This window comes from Solanum dulcamara, chromosome 8 (genome assembly GCF_947179165.1).
Source record: "Solanum dulcamara chromosome 8, daSolDulc1.2, whole genome shotgun sequence".
Taxonomy (NCBI): domain Eukaryota; kingdom Viridiplantae; phylum Streptophyta; class Magnoliopsida; order Solanales; family Solanaceae; genus Solanum; species Solanum dulcamara.
Genome location: NC_077244.1, coordinates 67,244,789 through 67,262,324, shown reverse-complemented (window position 1 = coordinate 67,262,324; position 17,536 = coordinate 67,244,789). Strand labels below are relative to the sequence as shown.

General features: G+C 32.0%; 1 protein-coding gene across 1 annotated transcript; it reads right to left on the bottom strand.

The window, feature by feature from the left end:
* Positions 1-14,506: 14,506 nt before the first annotated feature.
* LOC129900886 (uncharacterized) lies at positions 14,507-16,490 on the bottom strand. The gene is made up of 2 exons (XM_055975968.1): positions 15,236-16,490; positions 14,507-14,955 (listed from the first exon to the last, which is right to left on the bottom strand). The coding sequence occupies exons 1-2, from the start codon at positions 16,265-16,267 to the stop codon at positions 14,635-14,637; spliced, it is 1,353 nt and encodes a 450-aa protein (XP_055831943.1). The 5' UTR covers positions 16,268-16,490; the 3' UTR covers positions 14,507-14,634.
* Between the last annotated feature and the right edge of the window lie 1,046 nt (positions 16,491-17,536).

The following is a 17,536-nucleotide window of genomic DNA, read 5'->3' as shown; positions in this document are numbered from 1 at the left end:
GAACGTGACACTTGATCCAGTATGTATATGTGCCGAAATGTGACATCTGATCCAATATGTATATGTGTCGAAACGTGACACCCGATCCAATATGTATATGTGTCGGAACGTGATACCCGATCTAATATGTAAATCGCAGTCACAAACACAATCACAGTCCACAACAGATACTTTACATGCTTGCATAATCAAGTAACATGTTCATTGCATGAAATTGATAACAATAGTCATTTTACCAAGTTTATTATACTTTTCTAGTTTCACACATGCAGACAATACTATCAATTACAATAACAAACACATGTAGCACAGACAGGAATGTAAAACCATCACCTACCTCAAAATCAAGACTTGAGAACTCTAATGAATCGGAGTTTTTCCTTCCCGAAGTCTCTTGGCTTGTTCTTGGTCTAAAATTAAACAAGAAATACAAAAATCAATGAACCATTGGCCTGCAATACCCACGTTACATCAAATTTCTACACCATTTTGTTGTGGTGTGTGAGGACAGCTACTCTGATGCAAAATCCCTTGAGCTTGAAATAGTTCAGTACATTGAGAATTGAAGAACTCAGTTCTATTATCAGATCTAACAATTTTAACATTAGAATCAAACTGAGTCTTGACCATTTGAAGGAAAGTTTTGATAGCCACAATAGTCTCAAATTTGAACTGTAACAATTGAATCCACACAAATTTACTATAGTCATCCACTATAGTCAAGAAATAGTGTTTTTTGTCTAAAATAGGGGTCTTATAAGGTCCCCAAAGGTCCATATGGACTACATTAAATCTCATGCATGCTTTAGAATTACTGATAGGAAAAATAAGTCTTGGCTGCTTAGCTAATAGGCAAACAGGACAACTAGCTAATAGTTCACTACTTTTATTGCTGGATGCTAGATTTAAAGACCTGAAGGTTTGTTGTGATGGGTGTCTAAGTCTCTTGTGCCATAGGTTGATATTTGGAAATATTGCTCTTGCAGCTACCACTTTCTGAGTGCATTGTACAATTTCTTTTTATTTCAACGCTCTCTTGAATATGTACAGACCACCTTCTTCCTTACCAATCCCCTTCACCCTGCCACTGAAGAGGTCCTGGAAAATAAAAAAATTAGGGTAAAATGATACAAAGCAGGACAATTCCTTTGTGATCTTGGACACTGACAACAGATTGAAGTGAAAGTCTGGTACATATAGGATATTCTTCACCACTTCTTTGTCAAATATAGATACTTCTCCCACATGACTGATTTCTACTCTATCACCTGTAGGTAGATGTACTTGATTCTTCTGTGACTTAGGCAATTCATGACTCTTTGTTAATAAGTGTTTATTTGCTGTGACATGATGCGATGCACCAGATTTGTAACAACCCCTAAAATGTTGTATGTCGGTATTTCAATTGTCGATGAAAATAATATAGCCTCTGTATTTTAGGCATAACTTTTTATAGGTTGGTCCAAATTAGGTGATTCAAATTTTTGAGTAACCACAACATCATTACCTACAACTTTCATGAAGAACACATCTTAATATTAGGAGTATAAGTAGATCAAATAAATTAATCTTTGCAAGATATAGTGCTGTGACGGAATTGAGTGTTTATAGAAGAAAATTAATATCTCACTGTAGGTTGCTCCAAATTGGTTGATTCTTGAATGATATGAAACTAGACTTCCATATCTAATTTTCTTATGAAGAAACCAAATCCTAATAAGGAATTTATCTTATTCAAACGCAGCTTCGAAAAAGAGTATTCTGTTAAAAAGAACTCATCTTACCTACCATGGAAAAATCTAGATACATTTGACATCATTCATGACATAAATTGTCTTCCATTTAAAATTATCCATGAAATCAATATATTCCATTAAATTTTCAGATTTTTCTTTATAATTATTTTATTTATTGTTAGGTCCCTCTTTCCCACCTATAAATACCCACCTTATTTCCTCATTTTATTCATCAAGCTTTCTTAAGCATTTCTTCTCTCTATATGCTTTTTCTCAAATATAGTTTTAGTTTTAGTAGTATAAAAATACTACTCCGGTTATTCTTATACTCCGGGTAGTACACAAAACGCTCCGGCGAGAAGAAAAGGCTAGGGGTCCAAGAGTGTTTCAATTCGGAGTAAACCTTCGGATTTAAGATATGTAAGGCTTTCATAGCATTGGATTGAGTTCGTCCATGCGCCCAATATTTAAATTCATTATAATTGAGTTATAGTTGAGTTTTATCCAAATCTTGAATTCTAAATAAATTAATTTTTCTTCTATTGAGTTTGATATATTTATGCATTAATATTATTATTATTGTTATCTCTCATATTATTGGAATTATTGTTCATGGCTATTTTCCCATGAATCCTAATTGATTTGATGTTCATGAATATTTTTACACATATTTTGAGTAAAAATGTTGGCTTTTTATTATTTTCATTGATAAAAAGAAGTTATATGAATTAATACTATATATGTATTTTATTGAGTTTTGAAAGAGCAAAAGAGTTGAATTTGAATGAATTTGAGCAAATGATATTTTGAGCAAGATGTTTTGATGAGATGTAAATGATGTTTTTGGAAGTATAATGATTGATGAACATGAAATGAGATGAGTTTGATGATTTAAATTAAAGTCCAATGAGACTAGATGATGAGTTTAATATGAGCAAATATTTTGGGAGTAGTATTGAGCACCGAGTTGGGTAAGAGTTTAATTGACTCAAATCCCAGAACTACGTAGCCAGCGTAGGATGGAGTCTATGCCTCTTGAGTCCCAAAAAGAGGACTTTGATGAGTGGATCCAAGATGGTGATGTCCTTTACCCTGGCAAGGTATTGAATGGATGTGGCAACGACATCGCTTCGTTGTATCATCGCTAACTCATAAGTGATGGTTGTCGGTTAGAGAAACTCCCAACTGAGTAAGCATTGCTTATTACTATTATTTTTATTATTATATTTTAAACTTGCATTACATATTGATGTTGAGATGATATTGAGTTCTGAGCTGAGTTTTATTGAGAGGAGTATCTTGATATCTGTCCTTACCTTCCTGCCATTTTACATACTCGTACATTCCACGTACTGACGTCATTCGACTTGCATCATTTTATGATGCAGATACAGGTATTAGAGATCCTCAACAGGCGCATCGTTGAAGATCATTTCTTTTCGGCTATTTGGTGAGTCCTTCTTGTATTCGAAGGAACTCCTTATCCTTTTATTATTGTTGAGTGTGATGTTTCTTTTGAGGTAGCCATGGACATGTCATTGGCACCATCTAAGAGTATTAGAGGCTTCATAGACAGAGTCTGATGATGTAATCAGAGTAGTTCTCCTTAGAAACTACTTCTTCTAAGAATTATCTATTTTTCCTTTGATTATGACAAGCCCACATTAGTATTCTTAAGTCTTCCGCTGATGAATAAATAAGAAATGAGACCAAGTGGTTCTCTCAGAAGCCAAAAATGGTTTCTGAGTGCTGGCCACGCCTAGGGTACCCTCTCGGGGCGTGACAAGATTCTACTATCCACTCATGAAAAAGAATTCTTGACATTAAACAAGTAGCAATACTTGCCATATTGAGTCTAGGTTCTTGAACATCTCTATTCAAAATATCCAGTATCTGTTTATATTCTTTGTCAGTGAATGTTTATCCTTTGGCTGTGATTGGATGATTCTCTATTTGACTAGTTGATGCCATTTGGGAATGATCATATTGTCTATTGGTAGCATTGTTTACTGAGTGTTCCTGCCCTCTATGACTGCTAGCATGTAAGGAGTTGGCTATGTTTCTTAGATTATTTGTTGTGATCTGTCCTCCTCCATGGCTATCAGAATTGTTCCTCATTCCACCATTTTCATAACCCAACTTCTTCCTTTGCTTCCAATCAGTTGGATAGACAATTAGCTTCTAGCAATTCTCTTTGGTATGACCAGTGAAGTGGCAGTATTCACATTTCCTTCCTTTGTAATACTCCCTTCCTTGGCTCTTGTTCACATTCATTATTATCGAATTTGTTTTTTCAACTACATTAGACATGCAAGTTGTGTATTGAATCTCGTCTTCAATGAACATAGCATAAGCTTGATTGATAGATGGTGTAGCTCCCTTCAGTAAAATCTGTCTTTTAGCCTGATCATATGCTTCATTTAGACCACTCAGAAATTGAATTAATCTCAGTTGTTGCAGGTGATCCATATATTCCTTTGATTGAGGACATAAGCAACAAGGACTTGGCATCACTGCATCATACTCATTTCATAATGTCTTCAATTTGATAAAGTAATGAGATACAAAATTTGTGCCTTGTGCAAGTGTAGTAATCTCCCTATGTAATTGATATATTCTCATGCGATTTACCTTGTCAAATCTTCTTTCAGATCTGTCCAAATTGAGAATGCAGTTGTGGCATAAACAATACCACTGAGAAGCTCATCACTGACTGTGTTCATCAGCCATGAGAGAACAACTGCATTACAAGTCTCCCATTGTTCATGAAGCTCTTCACTGTATAGTGTCTTAGTGCAGGCACCTGTCATGAAACCATACTTTCTTTTTTCCAACAATGCGATCCTTATTGACCTACTCCAAAGTCCATAGTTTTTGGATCCAACAAGCTTGATTGGAATCAGTACAGCACCAGAGGTATCTGAAGGGCCAATGTACAGAGGATCGTTTTGATCAATCTTTGTGATTGCCATTTCTGCAAAATTTAGTAACAAACCAAGCTATTATCTAATAGAGATCTAAACTCTATCAATCTAACTCTAATCAGCCAGCATCGAATGCTCTGATACCATGATAAAATGTGAGCTTTAAGAGCTCAAAACTCCATTACAAGCTAGAGAAGAAACATAGAAGGAAGCAGAAGAGAGAGGCTGAGTATTTTTTATTTATCTGACCCTCTTGAATGAGCTGTACAACAGCTTTTATAGCCATGGTGAATTACAAACAAAATATCTTCTAACTAACAACTAGCTTGCCATGTGCAGCCATGTGCACTGTGTAACTAACCATGTGCACACTTCTTCACTGCCTTCATTGCACTGTGCACGTGTAACTAACTTTCGGAATGATAATACAATGTATACAACATATTTGAACAACTCTATTAACATTTTTTCTAAGATTATTTCACACAAAAAGAATTCTAAATTAATTTGTTACGATCGTCTTTATTCCTTTTTAGTCTATTCTAAAAAATTAAATAAATTTTATATATTAAGAAAAAAAATTGCGCAGTAGCTAAAAATAGTAGAGACTACACCATATCTTATAACTTCATTTACCTATAAATAGCGCATGGATGTGAAATTTGCACTATTAACTTTTTGTCTAAGATTATTTTCACACAAAAAGAGTTCTGAATTAATTTGTTACTATCGTCTTTATTCCCTTTTAGTCTATTCTAAAAAATCAAATAAACTGTATATATTAAGAAAAAAAATCAAGAAGTAGCTAAAAATTGTAGAGATTACACCATATCATATAACTTCATTTACCAATAAATAGTGCATGGATGTGAAATTTGCACTATTAACATTTTTTCTAAGATTATTTTCACACAAAAAAATAATTCTGAATTAATTTGTTACTAACGTCTTTATTCTTTTTTAGTCTATTCTAAAAAATCAAATAAATTGTATATATTAAGAAAAAAATTTGCGAAGTAGCTAAAATTAATAGAGATTACACCACATCATATAACTTAATTTAACTATAAATAGTGCTAGAAATGGATATGAAATTTGCACTACAAACATGGATGAGAATTTGAAACTCCTTTCTTCTGTTGCTATCAAGATTGATGAAGAAGAAAGGAAGATGGAATTGCTCCTATTTGCATGCTTGGAGGATCCAGAAAAAACTAATCATATGCACAAAAATGATAGACTTCATTTTCTTACTTATCTAGACATGAAACTCAAGGAGGTTGAGGAGGAAATTGAAGTTAAAAAAGCTGCTAAAACTTTGATAATGAAAACTAAAAGTAGCAATTGATGACGATTTAAGAAATAATTTCTTTTCCTTGAAATGGGATATCTATATTAATTTGTCCTTGTGTTAGTCTTTTCTATTAATGAAAAATCTTGTTTTTATTAAAAATCAAGTATGTTCTTGTTTTTTCTAGTGTTCATTTGTCTCTAATTTCAATATAGTTATCATTTTATTCTTAAACAGTTTTATTGGGAGCGCCACACTTCAAATTGGGCTCTGTGATGCATAAATTTGACTTTAGTCGAGCGTCAATCTAAATATCAAAAAAATTAATTTCACTTTATTAGTGAGAGGTCGATTTTGCACCTTGTAATTTCATTTCTTACCCTCAAAATTTTAATTTTAATTTTAAAAAAATATTGGACACTGATTTGAAAACCTAAAAAAAGGAAATGACTACATGAACTTCAATTCAATTGAATAAGATCTCCTTAGAAAGAAAAAAAGGAATTATTTTCATATTTTTAACCATCAATAGTTTTGGTAAGTTATTCTTGGGTGACGTTTTCACCATGTGTTTGGCCATAGTATATTTGGAATTCTTTTTGACTTTTTGAAGAAATATAATTTATACTCATAAGTTTTCAAAACTATTAAAAATATTGAGATTTTTGTATTATCATTTTAAAATGAACATGTTCCATAAAATATCACGACAATGAATATAACTAATATGAATCTGAAAAAAGGGAAAGAAAAAGAAAGAAAATTTTTGTTGATCTTAGAAGTGGTTTTGGAGACCAAACTCAAATTAAAAATGTATAAAATAGATATATAATTGTATAAAATTCAGTCCAAGATTATACAACAACAACAACCCAGTGAAATCCCACATCGTGGGGTCTAGGGAGGGTAAAATGTACGCAGATCTGACTCCTACCAATGTAGGACGACTGTTTCCGAAAGACCCTCGGCTCAATAGAAGCATAGAAAAAAGTCAGACAAGACTATTAAAAGTAGGTAAGTAGATAACGAAAGCGGTCCAAACAATAGTAAAATCAAAGCACCAAAAAAACAGTAGATATTGTTAGATAATAACATAAATACCATAAATAACATAAGATAACATAACATACGTAACATAAATAACATAAATCAGAGTACAAAAAATCATAGTGCATTAATACGTCTATGGATAAGGGGGAATAATGCCAATATGTACTAGCCATCTACCCTAATGTGTGTCCTTCACACCCTCCTATCTAAGGTCATGTCCTCGGTAAGTCGTAAATGCGTCATGTACTGTCTGATCACCTCTCCCCAATATTTCTTCGGCCCACCCCTACCTCTTCTGAAACCATCCATGGCCAATCTCTCACATCTCCGCACTGGTGCGTCTGGGACTCTCCTCTTCACATGCCCAAACCATCTCAATCGCGTTTCACGCATCTTGTCTTCCACACAGTCCAAGATTATAAATAATGAATATATTTACAAAATATAAAATTTAGGGCAGTTTTTAAATTTTTAAAATTTTTCAAAAATAGAATTTGGCCCTAATAGAATAATGGATAATTTTACAGAAAAAAGCCTGCATGTTAATTAAGGAATTATATCTACCATAAATAAATATATCAACATCTTTATCATGTTTTTTTACCTACCACCAAATAACACTATTCTCTTTATCTTTAATATGAGGTCTCGAATTCAAATACTCTGAATATGAAGTTATTTTTATTTGGGAGCGTTTTATCCTAATGTAAAACTTTTCAATGTAAATTTTAATTAGTAATATACGTATCGAAACCAAATGAAAAATAATAACGATAAAATGATTCCATGGTAGGGCATAGTAGTGCACAAAAATAAAGAATGCTTTCCCAATTTAGAAATTTCCTAAAATGGAAATAATTCTTAACGTTTGGGCTACAATGTGCCTACATATCAACATTTTAATTGTGTAACATTGTTTGATTTACATAAAAAAAATTAAAAAAATTGTGGCTTAATAAAAAAAGTAGTACATTTTCTATATTTAGTATTTCTCGCATTTTAATTTGTTGTCTTACTTCTTTTTAGGCCGTTTAAAAAAATAATATTTTTTTGATAATTTTTAATTTTGACTTTTCACATGATATATTTAAGAATACAAAATTAAAATTTTGATATATTCTATATATTTTTAGTGTACCATCAAAATCAAAATTTTTTTTTACTTTCTAAAATTTCGTGCTAAAACTATAATCAAACAATATTTTTATTAAAGATATATAAAATGTTTCAAAATAGCAGTTAATCTAATCATCTTGCACATGTCAAGTGAAAAGTTAAAATAATTTTTTTTTAAAATAACTTTAGAAAAAAAAATATGATAAATGATTTGAAACAGAAAACAAAACTTTATTCACCGTAGAGTTGTCACTATGAGCTAATCAAAACCCATCCGAGCTAGCCAAACCACAAGCCCTTTGGAATTTTCCATCACTAGTAAATCTGTCCGCGCGAGGATAATTAATATCGATTGATTTCCTAATGATTATAAAGATAATAGTCCTCAAGTCTCAATATATCAGATTTTATATTTTAGTTCAACTTATCTTTTAGGTGAGACGATACATTTCTTCCAACTTTTGCCTTTTCTCTTTTTTCTTCTTTTTTACTTCTTTTTCACACGTTCATTTTTTTCGAGGAAAATATCAAATCTCCCTTTTCTTTCTTCTTCATTTTTTTTTATATTAAAAGAAGTGAGGCTACTCAAAAACATAGCTGAAGTATGCAAGTAATGAGACTGAAATCTATAATGAGGCAATACAATTCATGGGATTAATTGACGTTATGCTTTATCCAAAATATTTTTGAATGATAGTCTTGTCATATATATTCATGTGTCAGAAGAAGAAGACTTTGATGGCTTCCTGTCTATTTATCTACTTTTATACATAATGTAAAACAAGATTGGAGATCATCATGCAATCCAAGAAAAATAAAAAATAAATGAATGAAGAGTACAATTTTTAATTTGAAATGCTCTGTCATTAAACAATTATTCTCTGTAACTGAACTACTCAAAGAACACGTGAATATTGAAAATTTGAATACCTGATATTTGTCCACCCTCAGAGAAGAAATCACACAACCAACAAAAAATGGTAAGATAATAGTTAAAATAGAAGAATTTAGAAAGTCAAAAATTGAGTTCTGCTCTTCAAGATATCGTAGTTTGGCTTTACTTATCGAGTCGAGTCTAATTGCTCACTTGTGAAGATCCATCCTATATTAGGTTCAAGCTGACAATATTTTATCGTTCTCATTAATAGTGATCTTGAAACCTTCCTCCAATATGTGTCAGCCTTCTATCTCGTAGAGAACTCTTAGTAACTTATCTGTCCACCCTGCAAGAAAATGAAATGTCATCACATAAAACATCATGCATGACAATAATATTTTCTTTTTCTGAATTTATAGTAAAATTAAATATCCTAAAAGTATGCCATAGAGTACAATATTTAAGTTGATTAGTATATTACTGACCTTGTCAACGTCTACATCTTGTATAATAGCATTGATAACATTTTCATTGTAGGTCTCAATCTCATCATCTAAGGCCTCCCTTAATTAATTACTTAATTTCTATATATTATGTTGGCTTTTATGAAAATTTCAAACGCCTTCTTCAGGTGCTTCTTATTTGTCATCTTTCTTAGGTGGACTAACATGACTCAAAATGGCCCAAGAATCCATCTGTATCAATATCTCCCTGCAAAAACATCACGGATTAGTTGCATGTGTTCTTTGCAAGCCCCATTTAACATTAAATGTATGTGATGGCTAATATTTTTATGTAGTTATTATAGAAGTCATTTTTTAACTAAGCCCTTGATGCCTTGCAAGGGGGCTTGGAGTACTCAAAACTATACAACATAAAACGTATTCAAAGTATTGAATACTCAAAACTATACAATATTAATCTATTAAAGAATACAAAAAGAAGAAGGTCCAGCAAGAAGAAAACTAAATTGCAAATGAAATTACGTACAACAAGCGGGAAAGCAAAACGACTCGTGCTATTTTTATGGTATTTGTATACATCTTAATTTCCTCGTAGAGTTGTCAAAGGTTGTTGTACTGAATCAAACCTCGATGAAATCAATTCTTTTTTAACTAGATTGTCTGTCTATCCTGACTTTTTTTTCCTTTTGTTTCCAATAGAGAGACTACATGTTCACATAAGTTAAAAAAAATTGAAATGGCTATGTATATAGTATTTGCATTGAGGAGTAAAACACAAGCTCAAAATAAATATATCTTATGAAGTATACCTTTTTAGATGAAGATTCTCAAATAGAATGAGATAGATGCTTATCGTTCTAGATAACTTATCTAGTCTTTTAGTTCAATATATTCTTCAAACAATACCTTCACCAGATAACAAAATTCATAATAATATTAAGTCAATATAAAAAATCAAACAATAACATGGCAGAAAATGAGAAAACATATAAAGGGTTTCATCGAGAAGGTAGAATTGAGTGCAAGGAAAGCATGAAAAGTCACTACTAAAAAGAGTCCAAAAAGCAACAGAAAAAAAGCAACGGACAACGTCGCAAATAAAATGTGACGGATAAAACGACGTTGTCAATCGTTTTTATTTATTATTATTTTTTTACTAGGAGCGACGGACAGTGACGCTTAGTCCATCACTTATTTTGGCAATTTTTAAAGCTAAAAATAAATAATATTTTTATATAAATATTTTATATATTTATTAAAAAATAATTTTTTATAAATTAAATATTATTACTCTGTCCATCGCAAGTATTTATTTTTATTTATTAATATATTTTTAACATAGCGACGGACAGGATCGCTAAGTCCACGCTATTGGTCAAAAGATTTGATCAAAAAATTTAAAATAGCGACGGACTGGATCGCTTTGTCCATCTGTTTTTGGTCAAAAGGGCGGTCAAATATTTTTAAAAAAGCGACGGACTTAGAGACGTTGTCCGTCACTTTTATTAAAATATATCTGAAACAGAACGTTGTTTTTCTGTTTCCCTTCTCTCTAAATTCTCTCTTCTCTCTCCCTTCTCTCTACAAATCCACCACTTTCCGTCGCCGCCCCGCCTCCCACCGCCATCCCCCACCTCCATCGCTGTCCCCCACCTTCGCCGCTGCTGCTTTAGGAATATTATTCATCTAGAGGTTAGGGCTTAAATCTTATAAAAAATTCAATTTTTTTATTTGTCATTTGTTAGTTAGTTAATTAGTTGATTACATTTAGTTTGTTGTAGTTCATTTGTATATTGGATTGTGAAATTAGTGAATGTAGTTATAGTTTAGATTTTAGGGCTTAAGTTAGATTTGGGTTGTTGAATTAGATTGTAAATATTTTAGTAATTTGTGATGTTGTTAGTTAATTAGTTTATGCCATTTAGTTTGTTGTAGTTTATTTGTATATTGGATTTAGTTTGTTGTAGTTTATTTGTATATTGGATTGTAAAATTAGTGAATCTAGTTATAGTTTTGATTTTAAGCTTTAAGTTAGATTTGAGATTTTTATATTAGATTGCAAATTGGATAGTAATTTGTGATTTAGTAGTTACTTAATTAGTTTATTCCATGTAGTTTGTTTGTATATTGGATTGTAACTTAGGAAGTTTTGAAGTTTGAAACTTAGAGAAAAATATTGGAACTTAATTAGAGGCTTGAGTTTTAGGACTTTAGAACTTACAATTAAAATAATTTAGAACACCAATATCAAACAACAATGGAAGGAGATCAATAATTCGTCGCTTTATATTAAATAATTATTTTTTTTTAAAAAAAAGACGGAGCCCGTCATTTTTTTATATGTATATTTTTAATTAAAAAAATTTAGGGGCGACGTAGTCCGTCGCTTTTTGCGACCCTGTCCGTCTCTTTTTTAAAAGCGTCGAGCAAAAAAGCGACGAAAGTGACTGCGTCGCTTTTCCGTTGAGTTTGACCAAAAAAGCGACGTAGCACTTTAGGCCTGTTCCAGGTCAGTCGCTCAAAGAAAGGAAAGTACGTCGTGAGCTGCGTCATTTTTCCACATTTTTTAGTAGTGAGTTTTGAATTGAAAAAAAAGAATACTATCTATGAAAGCTAATGCTAGAGACTAAAGTTTTGATTCATTTGTTCAATGATAACATAATAGCAGGAGCTCAACTGCAAGATCGAGAATTCAGAGCTAAAATAGGAGTTCAACAAAAGAACTCGAGCAAAATAGTAAATATAATAGAAAGAGAGAAATGCACTTGAAGGACTGTAATTCAGCAAAATGTAAATGTAATCATGATCATTCAGTAGTAGGAATATATCTCTACATAGCTATAATGAAATCAGATCTAAAAGCTAAGGCTAACTGATACTAACAAAATTTTCCTCCAACAGTGTATTCAAATCAACTCCTAACTAACATAATAAACTGAAATGTTGACATGGCTTCTCCTAACTAACTCGATCCCCAGACTAATTCTAATCCTTACACCTGCATCTGTAAACCATGTATCATCCAACGGAAAAAAAAGAAGAAGATTTGCAGCATGACTTTTCAAAAAATATCTAAATTTCATGTTCCTCCAAAAATTGATTGTTTGATAGTTCAAGAAATCACCAACAAAACTTCTGTAGTGTTTCATTTAGGGTTTATTTGGTATGGGGGATAAGGAATAATTCCAGATTAAAATGAAGGATTATTCCATCCTATGTTTGGTTGATGGTATAAGTAATCTCATATATATATATATTGGGATAACTAATCCCATGATATATCTCAATCCATGGGATAATTTTATCTACCCATCCCCATACCAAGCAGCTCCTAATCTTTTTAGTTATTTAGAAGTCAATATGGACTAAACATAAATTAGAGGTATATTAAATTCACATGAAAATGAATTGCAAGAGACACTCTGGCAGCCAAAGTTGAAAAATCTTCTTCGCCACTTGACAAGGACGGGAAGAAATAAAATATACCTGCACAACAATTAAACTATAAATTACAAACAATAAAAGGATAAACTACTGACACCCTAAAGAAATACAAATGACGAAATCAAAGAACAAAAAGTCTCAAACAAGCATTTTGATAATAAACTCATTAGTATGTTTCATAGTTTTATAAATCACATATAAAATTTACCGATAAGGATAATTGTTAGCCTAAAGATTTTCCCAAGTCTTTTGGTTTTTTCACTGCAATGGATGTTGTTGGAATCGAAAACCTGAAGTTAATTAAAAAATATTAACTATCCAGAGTTTCTACCTACAACATTCTATAGATCACCTTAGTAGTACGACCTCTTATATGTTCATATTGAGGTACAATCCATATTGTTGTATTACAAAATCAAGGTGCGATTTATATTATGACGACAGTAGGGTTCAAATAACTTTTTTGGTCTCCACTTACACTCATATTTTAGACATATTCATGAACCTATTGATGGTCTCTTATCTCTCTGTTTCTTTAAATTTGTTAGTTCATCCAGAAAAGGAAAATATTGTGTCTACAACTCGATTAAAAGCTAAGCAATACTAATTTGCGATGCATTGGTTCATTTTTTTATTGGTTGCATCTGTTCATAATAAGTTCTATATTCACAACTGAATGCACACAAAATCTTATCATTTTAAACAACATTCAGAAGTGCTAAAATTGTTATACCAAAGTTCCCATGAGACATTAAGACAAACCAAATAAATGGTCAAGTAAAGTTGCACAAAACAAACTCTCATCCCAACCAATTCAACAGCCTGCAGGTCAAAATGTATCTTGATAGCATTGATGTACGTAAACAATTAAAATAATTGTATTGTTAATGAAAAACGTTTATATACCCTATCAAAGAACAAAAAATTCAAATTTGATACCTTTCGAGGATTGAGAAAATAAAATAATGAATCTTTTACTCTACCCCAATCCATGTTAACAACTAAAAGCCTCTTAGTTTTCTAGTTTGTTTCACATTCTCCTTTTGTTTCGCACCAAAATTTTAAAAAGAATTTAAAAAATCATTGGACAAAAAATCAAAATATCATACCCAACCACAAAAGAAGATCTTTTCAATTGTATACCTGCATAAAAGCTTCTTCCTTCTCTAAGTAAACCTCATCCATTCCACCATAAGAATCCTCTGGACTTGCCAATGAATCATCACTTTCGTGGTCTGGTGGCGTTTCAAGTTTCTTCAATTTATGGTCCTCGAATTAGTCCTCTCTTGATCAATTGTCACTCTATATTTCTTTCTTTTTCATCACAGCTTTTAGATTCAGACACATTTGATTTCTCATCTGCCTCCTATATCATTCACCCACAATCTTTTTATTCATCTTCAATAGGGTTTTGAGAGGAGGAGTTGTGGGGTTCTGCCTCTAATATAATATAATATACAGAACTTCGAACTTTCAAATATTGAAAAATTCATGATACTAAATTCTACATCCAATAGGAAATTCATACACCTATAAAAATAAAATCAAAAATCAAAAAAGTTCTTGATGACCTTTCAAACTATATCCACCCCTGCTCTGCTGGTACTGATAAACTGAGTGTTTGAATTAAAATATTATAATCAAAGTACAAGAATAACCCTGAAACAGTAAGTAAACAGAAAAAACGCTACAAGTATGTTTTTACATGCAAATAATTACAGAGATAACAGTATTAATGACTGGTGGAATGCAGGAGTTGGCTTAGGTAAACAAGGTGATAAGACAGACCCATTAGCGTGAGTGTATTGAGTACGGATGAGATTACATTCAGCTTCTTTAGCGTCTGACTCAATCTCTCAACTTGTGGTTTCAATCTTGCTGTTTCCTCAGACAAACCTTCTTGTGTTTCAATAGGTTCATGACTTACTGTTTCCCCTGTATTAATCCCTGTTGGATCCTTCAAAGCATCCACACTTGAAATGCTTGGTTCTACATCAAAAACATCTTTCCCTTTCCTTTCCTCTTTCTCCAGTTTTAGTCTCTCCCTCATCACCTGCAAATGAATAGAGGTCATTTTGCCCTGCTTTTGGAATGGGGAGGGGAATTACCAACAATAAAAATTTAGGATGAACCACTAAGATTTCTCATTCGGGCTGGCTGCTTCTTAAAAACAAATTGGAGGCCAGAAGGAAAATATAGAAGGGATTTCCAGATGGGGAATGGAACAATGAAAGTTTAGGCAGACAATCAACTGATGTACTAAAATTTCTCATTCGAGCCTGTGGTTAATTTTGACTATAGGCAGGGAAAAAACAGTGGTGGTAAATGCATACCTTAGTGGCTCGAGGCTCCAAGTACAAAGAATTGAACATAGTCATGGAGAATATGACCAGAAAAACAAGACCCTGGATTATTTCTGTCAGATTAGAGTAATATGGAAGCATATGGCCCAAAAATGCCGCGGCGACACCATAAGACATAGTCTTGAAGTAAACAGGGTAAATCTTACTCTGTACCATTGCAAATTGCTGCTTCGGCAAAGACCTTGCCAAGATATTACTTGATATGAAAGTCATCCAAACACAAACCCCGTAAGACAATGCAAATCCAAGCAAATGGATTATTCCCATCAAAGATCGAATGTTCTTGGAGGAGAAGATGTATGCTGACACATGAGAAAAGAACCTGCGAACAACATGATAATCCTTTTTGCCTTCCACTGTAAGCCTTTCTGCGTCTTCTTTCACTTTATCTTTTATCAAATCAAGATCTTCTGAAGCATTCTTCTTCAAATGAAGTTTCAGTGTATGTGCTGTGTCAACTGCTTTTGTTCTCACTTCCTCAGCAGTTTCCTTAACCCCTTCTTTCACTTCATCCACTTTCTTGACAACATATTCTTTGGCTTTTTCTTTCAATTCACTTGCCTTTCCTGATGCCTCATGGGCTTTATCTTTCACTTTCTCAAAACCCTCTTTAGCCTCTTCTTCAATTTCATGCACTTTTTCAGAAACAGAGTCTTTAGCCCCTTCAAGTGCACTTGCTATCCTATGTTTGCACTTTCCAAAAGCATCACAAACAAGTTCTCTAGCATTCAACCTATGAAACCCAACATTTTCTTTAACTTGCTCTGCTTTTTCTGATAATTTATCTTTGACATCTGAAACATACCCTGTTTTTTCTTTATGCTCTGTTTCTTGTGGGGAAATTGAGACCTTGGTTTGTCCATCACTTGGCCCATATTCAACAACTACAACTCTGTGACCTTCTTTGACTATAACATCTTCTTTGTTTTCTGGGTTTGGAGAAAAGACCCCTGCTGTGAAAAGTGTGGCCAGTACAAGAGAAATGGCGAAAACATTCATCATCTTTGTGAAAAAATGGAGAGACGGTTAAGCAAAGTGTTGGAAAAATGGTTTAAGTAGAGTGGAAAGAGGGAATTTGGGGATTTGAATGAGGAAGTTAAACTGGGAATGCCCCATGTTATTCGGTGATGCTGGATGGAGATGAATACGTGTACGTCTTGCATGCGGTTCTTGGAATTCTACGTGGCTCTTTGCTGAAAAAGTGAAGCAAGTGCGTTAAACTGTAATATTCTTTTGTTTTGCATCACTAAAATCCGAATTCAGTCCCCCATTGACTGATAAAGCAATCTTTGATAAAAGCGATTTCATTTTTAGCGGACTTAAATTTAAAATCTACGTACCATTTTCACCATATATCTGGTTGCTACCAGTAATATTCTTATTCTTGAATGTTATCTGTGAAGGATTTTCTTCTTTACTTCTTGTTTTCGTAATTTATATGCATAATTTGATTTTGAGAGTTATGTTATTTAAATATTAATTGTATATTTAGGTATATAATTTTTAAGATTATTGAAAAATAATGTGTATCCAAAAATTACATAATACTTAATCTATGGCATATTAACTGAATTTTTAGAGTTTGTTTTATTATTTAAAATTACATAATACTTAATCTATTGAAAAATAATGTGTATTCAAAAATTACATAATACTTAATCTATTGCATATTAACTGAATTTTTAGAGTTTGTTTTATTATTCAAAATTACATAATACTTAATCTATTGAAAAATAATGTGTATTCAAAAATTACATAATACTTAATCTATTACAAAGTTATACTCCAATAAGAGACTATTTGTATTTATGTTTTCACATGTAATCATCTTTATGAGGATGATTAAATAAAAGAATAATAGAGAAAAATATGGTTCAAATTTTATCCTTGAATGCTTTTCTTAATATGTGTGCATTACCTTAGAAATTCAGTTAATATGGAATAGAGGGAATATGTGATAATTTTTGAATTTTGAGATTTAAACAAATTTATTTTTGATTGTAAATTTTTTATATATCTTTTAAATATTTTGAGTTGTTAATTATTATTATTTATAATATTTTTTACATAGTTTACAAATATATAAAACTTATTTTAAAAAATTTGACCAGGTCAGGATCCTATTGATAAAGGGTTTATGAACCCTATCTAGGGGGGTTCCATGGGTTCGCGTGAATCCATGCTCCACTTCCTAGATTATAAATAGTAGTGTTATATTTTTTAATTAAGCGATCGCCCGCTTAATTAATAAATCATATTTTTAAATTTTTA

What these genes read in the sequence shown, in the direction of transcription:
- LOC129900886 (XM_055975968.1), bottom strand. Translation starts at nt 16,267, where the DNA reads ATGATGAATGTTTTCGCCATTTCTCTTGTACTGGCCACACTTTTCACA. An exon ending in TGGAGCCTCGAGCCACTAAG is followed by an intron (nt 14,956 to 15,235) that starts GTATGCATTTAC and finishes ATTCATTTGCAG; the next exon opens with GTGATGAGGGAGAGACTAAA.